Source organism: Cynara cardunculus (assembly GCF_001531365.2).
Source record: "Cynara cardunculus var. scolymus isolate 2C chromosome LG 12, CcrdV1, whole genome shotgun sequence".
Taxonomy (NCBI): Eukaryota; Viridiplantae; Streptophyta; class Magnoliopsida; order Asterales; family Asteraceae; genus Cynara; species Cynara cardunculus.
The window spans coordinates 35,456,624-35,465,557 of record NC_037539.1 but is presented as its reverse complement, the minus strand read 5'-3'; the positions used below and the strand labels follow the sequence as shown (position 1 = coordinate 35,465,557).

At 32.6% G+C, this 8,934-nt stretch overlaps 1 protein-coding gene across 1 annotated transcript in view; it reads left to right on the top strand.

The window, feature by feature from the left end:
- The first annotated feature begins 3,040 nt into the window (after positions 1-3,040).
- Positions 3,041-8,934, top strand: part of LOC112523862 (NAC domain-containing protein 73-like) — a 14,932-nt gene continuing 9,038 nt past the window's right edge. Inside the window, exons 1-3 of the mRNA XM_025133534.1 lie at positions 3,041-3,187; positions 3,280-3,469; positions 3,678-4,189. Of these exons, the coding sequence (XP_024989302.1) occupies positions 3,041-3,187; positions 3,280-3,469; positions 3,678-4,189 (849 nt within the window). The remainder of the gene's footprint in view (positions 3,188-3,279; positions 3,470-3,677; positions 4,190-8,934) is intronic.

Sequence of the window (8,934 nt, the reverse complement as noted above, 5' to 3'; positions counted from 1 at the left end):
CGCAAATCCGTCGCTGATAATTCCCTCGCAAATCCGTCGCTGAAAAATCCATCGCAAATCCGTCGCTGAAAAATCCCTCGCAAATCCGTCGCTGAAAGTGTCCGTCGCAAATCCGTCGCTGAAAATGTCCGTCGCAAATCCGTCGCTGATTTCCCTCGCAAATCCGTCGCTGATCTATCGCTGAAAGTGTCCGTCGCAAATCCGTCGCTGAAAGTGTCCGTCGCAAATCCGTCGCTGATTTCCCTCGCAAATCCGTCGCTGAAAGTGTCCGTCGCAAATCCGTCGCTGAAAGTGTCCGTCGCAAATCCGTCGCTGATTTCTGTCGCTGATCCGTCGCTGATAGCATTACCTACGACATTTTGACCGACGGAGTATCAGCGACGGATCAACGACGGAAAGGACTTTCAGCGACGGATCAGCGAGGGAATTTTCCCTCGCTGATACCCAGCATTTTTGTAGTGGAAACTGTTTCATGTATTTCTCTAAAATTAAAATAATGAAGATGATAATATCCATGATTAACATCCTCCACAATAAAAATGGTTAATCAACCTCTCATAATTACAAAAAAATGAACAAAATAAAAAATTATGATTGGTTGRATGAGGTTTTYACGRTTTTTACAAATTGAGTGGTTTTTATTTGAACCCACCCCTATGTATGTATGTATGTATATATATATATATATATATATATATTACTGTTTAGAGGAGTGATCAAATGCAAACCGTGCAAACCACCCTCATCCGTCGATTTCATTGTTTAATCTTATGAAATTTTTTCATAAAAATTGTTTAATCTTGTGAAATTGTTTCATATAATACTTAATGAAATTTTAATAAAACTATTTCATGTATTTCTGTAAAATTAAAATAATGAAGATGATAATATTCATGATTAACACTCTACACAATAAAAAAATAATTAATCAACCTCTCATAATTATGTAGATTCAAACACTCTACACAATAAATTGAGATATTTATAAAAATGATGAGAGTTCAATTATTATGATTTGAATATTCATGGAAGATAAATATGGTTCATTAATTATTATCAATATTTTATATTAAAAAACAATAAAAACTACTATGAAATCACATATCAATCAAATAAAATGGACGGTTGAAATTGGGTTGCATTTGTTGCACAAATATCAAGGATTGTATAATAACCAATATATATATATATATATATATAGTACTGTTTATGTATTTTCTTTGTCTTGAAAGTTTTTAGCTTCATGTATACTTCAAGGTGACATTCCAACTGAAGTGTGTGGAGAGAGCTAACTCCTGGTTGCCCCATCTGCACTCAAATACTTTTCTACAATTTTTTTTAGTGTTTATATTATTCTTCTTGCTCTAATCTATTTACATTCCTTTTCAGCCCCTATACCATCATTTAATATCCCATTCAACCCTTCTAATAGTTCAACTAACATGCGAAGGATCGTATGGGAACGCGAGTTCAGGTAAGAAGCGTAAGAAGGGATTTGGATCCTTGATCATTTTTTATCTCTTGCCCACCCATGAATTGAGCTTCTCACAGGAATTAAACTTGGTGCATCTCATCTTAATGTGCATCCGAGGGTGGACATTCACTTATTACGCTTCTCACCTTAACCTGCGTTCTCATCGGAACCCTTAACTAATAACATTACACTGTTATTTTATTTTTACTTGTTGTCATAGTCGATGGTGCAATAATTTTACAAAAACTACCACTGAGATATATCTTACCAAACGTTAAAGATGAAAAGTAAATTCAAAAACATGTAGCTTAAATGATACAAGCTCAAATCATTTGATTGTTGTAATGGTATTAATTCACTTGTTTACAGTGTTCTCAATTCGGTAATAGTTAGTACAACAATCAGCAAAATTATTGTATGAAAAATAATATATTTTACACTGTTGTTATGGTCATGGTAACGGTTTTTTGCTTTGTTATTCTTGAAAACATATAAACCATGCACCCTTTCACACCTTTATATTACTTATAACATGTAAGAAAATTCATCTTTTATACGGTTTTGTTATGTCATCTGTGTAAGAAAATAGTGCATTCTTACGTTGTTGTTGTTGTATTTGCAACTTTCGAAAATGTGGTTTTTTACAGTGTAGTACAACAGTGTACAAAAATAAACGCACATCAGCTTCAAGTGCTTCTTACTTCCTTTGTAAAAGCATGTAAAAACGTATATTTCAACAAGATAAAACACCTTATTTTTACTAGCGCAAACATAACAGCATATAAATTTCAACTTAAGGGGTTGAAGTGGAATTAACCAAAAGTAAAGGGGCTTTACTCAAAAAGTATTCCTACGACATGGTTATGAACATGAGCAATCTTGACATCGAAGCTACCATACCCAACCCTCTACCATACATATAATATTGAATACGAAGGTTAGATTTCATGTTTATATTGCATTAATTCGTTCTTCCATTGTAATCGCAACAATAAAAAACAAAATACGTTATGTTTGCATGATTGCATGATTACTTCGTTAGGGTTTCATTTACGTCTTATTGAATCGAGTTCGTGAGAAATTAAAAGGAAAACCAAAAACGAAACAAAAAGCAACGTACAGAAACTACAGAAAGTGAACGACAAGCGCTGTGACGCAGTGGTTTAAGGTCATGACAACGTTATGGAATATCGCATCTCTGCAGGGTTCGATTTCAAATATAAACAACCGTTGAATTTATCAGAGTTGATTTCTTGCAATCATAATTTACCAGATTTTTTTTTTAAAGAAAGTGATTTGTCTGGGACAATAATTTAAAGCGTGACCAAAGGGTGCATTATAGGTGAAAAGGAGCAATCTACAAAATAGTACGAAGCACTAAAGGTGGAAGAGAGATGAAGAATATAATACCTTCCCAAATCCTTAGAACAACTCCGATGCACCTCACCATTGCACATGCTACATAATATCTCACACGACCAACTTTGCCTTCTTTATATCCCTTCATATTCTTTCAAAACTTCAAGTTAACCATCTTCACAAACGGTAAGAGGACTAGCCGATTCGATGACTTGGTGTAACGATTGTACCGACACACAACCGCCAGTTACTATACGGAAACTTCCATCATCTAACGATAACAACCGTGTCATGGATAGTAACAAGACCATGCCATGTCCTTCCTGTGGTCATCGGATCAAGTGCTACGAAAAGGTTTGGTTTCGTTTATGTATATATGTTTGAGGGTTTTACGGTTTCTTCTTATTTGTTCACTGTTTGATTAATTAGGAGATCATATCTAGCAGGCTCGAATTCATGACCTTCCGGGATTGCCTGCTGGAGTGAAGTTTGATCCAAGTGATCAAGAGCTTCTTGAGCATTTGGAAGCGAAGGTGCGTTTAGATGCGCATAAGATCCATCCGTTGATCGATGAGTTCATTCCTACACTAGACGGCGAAAATGGAATTTGCTATACTCATCCTGAGAAACTACCAGGTAAGAAAACAGTTTATTAACCATCTATTTTCAAAATCATTACCTTCATATGATCTTATATTTAATCGTTTAACACAACCGAAATTAATATCGCCAACTTTTGATTTAAGAAACGACCAATTTGTCTATTAAAAGAAGATCAAAACTCAGATGATTTCCTTATCTAGCATATGATTAAACTTAACATAGTTTGAGAACTTGGTCATAGGAGTGAGTAAGGAGGGTTTGGTTCGACATTTCTTTCATAGACCATCAAAAGCATACACAACCGGAACCCGAAAGCGAAGAAAGGTGCACAGTGAAACCGATGGGGGCGAGACTAGATGGCATAAAACAGGCAAGACTAGGCCAGTTCTTCTTCAAACAAAAGTGAAAGGCTACAAGAAGATTCTTGTACTGTATGCCAACTATGGGAAACCAAAAAAGCCAGAAAAAACCAATTGGGTAATGCATCAATACCATTTGGGCAACAACGAAGATGAGAAAGAAGGTGAGTTAGTTGTCTCCAAGATTTTCTACCAAACACAGCCTAGACAATGTGGTAATTCTAGCATTGTTAAAGATTCTCTTGTGAAACCAAATGGTCGAAATGTACATGAAGGGTCTCATGCTACTAATAACATCACCACCTTCATCGAGTACTTCGGTCCATCGTTCGTTTCTTTCCAACAAAATGTTGAACATGCCCGTGATTTGAATTTGCATGACGGATCATCTGTTGTNNNNTATATATATATATATATATATATATATATATTTATATATATATATATATTTATATATATATATATATATATATTTATATATATATATATACACGAGGATAAAATGCAAACCAATCTATTTATACAAACCATAAAAACCGTCGATTTCATTGTTTATTTTATTGAAATTTTTTCATGAAGTTGTTTAATCTAATGAAAATGTTTCACATATTTTTGTTTTCTAGGTAAAAGTTAAATCATTTCATGTGTTTCTCATTTTAATGAAATTTGTTTACTAAAATTAATAGAATAAAGATGATAATGTACACAACTATTTGAAACAACATCATCATATTAAACAATTTTATGAAAAACTTTACTATAATAAACAGTGAAATCCACGGTTTTCATCGTTTCTACAAATGTATTGGTTTACAAAATATCCTATATATATATATATATATATATATATATATATAATGGTACAAAAGCAGATGAAGAATTGATCTACTTTCCCATGTGAAAAAGAATTTAGGTCCAAATGTGGGATGAGTTAATTATGGTTAGTTTTATATGGAAAACATATCTGGGAAGAATAAGGAGAAGTGTCTCTTTTGGTGGAAGGTAAAGAACAATAATCTTCAATAACTTGAAGATCAATATACATGTATAATGAGTATAAGATATTTTAGGGTTTCACTTATTGTTTACTGGGTAACTAATTACTTATTGTTTCTTATCGTGTAAGAGAAATATACTTGGTTATTGATGATGTTTATTAATTACTACCAACAAAATCGTTGAATCGTGTTGTTGATCAAAAGTCTTCACTGGTAAATGACAGTTTCATTCTAATCCGTTAACGTTTATCGGATAAAAAACGTTTGTAGCATGTTATGTTGATGACTGGTAATCTTGTCCAGTAAAGTAATTTTAGAAATTAGGAAAATTACTATTATTTAACTTGTATCTTTTTATCAAGTTTTATGTGTTTTTTTTCTAGATTCACTTTTGATACAAAAAATCACAATTTTCATCCAATATCACATGTGATATCCACAATCAATTCATATATGATAGTTGTGTGATAATTGTAGATATTTTTGTTAATAATATGTGATTATGTATGTTTACATTTATAATTTTTTTTGTATAGTAAATATTATTACATGTGATAATACATCACTTATATTCAGACATATATTATTATACATGATATGTACAAAAACTCATATAGTTAGATTATATGTGATACATAATAAATCATATGTTAAAAGAAGTTAATGATATGTGATTCAAAACGTGAATAAAAAAAATAGAGAAAAAATGGTAAAAAAAATAATGAATGATTATGGATATCACATGTGATATTTGATGAAAATTGTGAATTTATTTTTATCAAAAATGTATTTAGAAAAAATAAACTATATAAAACTTGATAAAAAAATTATGAATTGATTAAAATATAAAAGAAAAAAATAAATCTAGAATATATAATGAGATTTTTAGGATTTTATCCTATTCAAAATGGTAATTATCTTAGTTTCTAAAATTGTTTTCCATTTTTTATTAACGGTATTTTTTTAATTAATATATTATGTGGCTCATATTTTTTCTTGCATTCTCGCAAATTAGTTTATTTCTCGTATGATCCTCCCTCTTTATACCACAAGTGATCAAGATTATGGAGTTTTCGAATTGGGCTAATTTACAACCCGTCTGCTTTTATCCTATTTATAGGGTTTGATTTAAAAGTAACCTTATAAAAGACGCAACGAAAATTATAACTTGATTTAATACATATTACTTCCTTTAGAAAAGTTTTCACAAAAGAAATTTTTAGCAGATCCAGTGATACAACTAAAACTGAATTAAACAAAGCATAGGATGTTAAGAAAAATATCTCTAGGTTTGTAGAGAGAAATCTTGCAGCACAAAAGATCAAGTTAGGTTTCCTCTATAGCAGTCCACACAAGAACAAGTTTTGGATCCAATTGAGTACTAGCTCCAAACCCCTTATCAAGGCCTAATAACGGTTTTATTTAATTTTATTATCTTAATAAAATTATATGTAAATACATTTACAAATAAAACCATGTAATTATCTAATTATGTTTTTAACACATACTTTAAGTATTTTATTAGAATATTAATTAATAATCAACATGAGATTGTTCGAGTTTCTTAGTATTCTAATAATCATATCGAAACATATCTATTCTTTGTTTGTGACACTGTAGGTTTACATACTCTTTAGCAGTATTGATGTGTGACATGTGTTGTAGACATATAATAACTTACATCTCCAACTTGCACATGACACACATTAACATAGAAGGTGGTAAGCGTTTAGTAATATGTCATCGACTCACCATCCTTAAAGCTACTTAAAATGTGTTTTCTTAAGCGGTTCATTGATTCAGTCAATCATATGTTAGAACCATTCTTCCTTTGCTACACCATATCTTGTTATAAACTTAAGACATAGATCTGACTTATCTTTTGATGTTTAAAATATTTGATTAAACAAGTGCTATTAGTTCTACTAATTCACTTGTCTTGGTCATGTGGTGATATCAAAATATGTCATCAAGGGGCCAAAAAATATATCTCTTAACTTGAAAAGTGCATATCCCATATGCATGTATATGACTCATATACAATTCATGTTATACCCAACGTACCCTTATGATTGCCCGGTTAAGGGAAACTTATACTACATCAAAGCATACACACATATTATGCATTAGATCCCAATGCACACCTCAGGTCTGAGGATCAAAGAATTGTTGGGTCATTTACCAGCATCTTCCTAAATCGAAACGTGGCGCTGACTGCTATTCTATAAGGAAATAAGTTGCGCCTTCTCCACCAGCAATTGCTTTTGGCATAGTGGTAATCGCTTGGATCCTAACAAGTGGTATCAGAGCAGGTCACAGGTTCAAATCCCATGGAGTGCATAATAATGCCAAAGGCATGTTGTGCAGCCATTGACTTCTAGCGAAGATCTTGTTAGTGCTGAAAGATGCTGGGGGGGGGGATTGTTGGTTCATTAACCAGTATCTTCTTAAATCGAAACGTGATGTTGGCTGCTACGCTATAAGGAAATAAGTTGTGTCTTCTCCACCAGCAATTGCTTTTGGTGTAATGGTAAGCGCTTGGATCCTAACAAGAGTGTTCATCATCCTAGGATTCACTATATGACAGCGATCTAAGAAATGATACTGACAGTGGGTCTTGTTCAATGCTTGTGTACCGACAAGCACATGTGACTCTGGTTGCACCAACTGTACATCCAAATTAGACCAAAACTAGACTTCACAATGATCTTATTTTATTACTACTGCGCTAATAATAATTGACAAAGGAAATTTTTAAATAATATGATCATAAGACTGTTTAAGGATAACAAAATATGCTAATATAGAATATAGTGATGTTAATGTAAATACGTATACCCAATATGTCATAACAGATCAACCATAATTTTTTATTGTTCCAAATAAATTTAAAGTTTACTAAAATTACTGATCAAATCGAAGTATTACAAAACCTCAAGCGTATAGAACTAGCAAGAGCATCATACTTGCTTTGACTCACAGGTTTGGTGAGAGGATCTGCTGGATTGTCATCTGGTTGAACATAGCATATCTTCATGTCACCTTGATCAATGATCTCTCGAATTAGGTGATACCATCTCAAACTATGTTTGGAGAGCTGACCTGAACTTGATTTCTTTGCCTGTGCTATGGCACCCTCATTGTCGCAACACGTCTCGATAGTGTCACATATGCTAGGAAACGCTCCCAGGTCTGTGATGGATTTTTCATCCTAACAGCTTCTTTTACAGCACCCAACACTGCAATATACTATGATTCTATACTCGAATATGCTATCGTACTTTGTTAATTTCTCTTCCATCTTATAACATTACTATATAACACAAATACATATCTCTATTGCGATTTTAAAGTCGTCTTAGTTAGTTTGGAAACTAGAATATGTATACGTAAACCCTTTCTCGAGATAGATATTGCCATATTTTTTTCATCTCATAAATTTGAGTCATTGATTAATCGAACAAGAATAAAGATAGAATATGTTCTACATGTTAATACCAGCAACAACGAAATTTAAAATAGAATCTTGGGTTGCAAACAATGATTCGATTGATGATGAAAGAAGAGACTTTTGATTGCATTATCTTATTTGGTCTATGTACCGAAACTGAGAACATTCATAATTGGATGTCCAATTCGGACCTATATGACATGATCGATCAATAGAAATACTCCAACAATCCATTTTTGTCATTACCATATTTTAGGTATGAGAATTATCATTTGTGTGCAGCTTGCGAAATGGGAAAGATTAAATGTTCGTCTCACATATCTAAATCTGAACAGAATATTAAGTGTCCATTGCAACTTTTACACATGGATTTATGTAGTCCCATGAGAGTTCAAAACATAAATGGTAAAAAGTATGTCCTTGTGATAGTAGATGATTATTCTCGATATACATGGGTATTTTTCTTAAGATCAAAAGAGGAAGAGTTAGATGTATTGTTGATCCTCTCTCTCAGTGATTTGATGATAATCCCTTTTTCCTTTTGATGTATTTCTGTATCTGTAATTTCAGTTGCAGCGATCATACACTGAGCTTGTTCAGTGATCGCTGAAGAACTTGTTTTGTAATTCATTCAGAGACAACGATACCTCAAGAAAACAACACTCACACCAAAGATCCTTCAGCAAACGT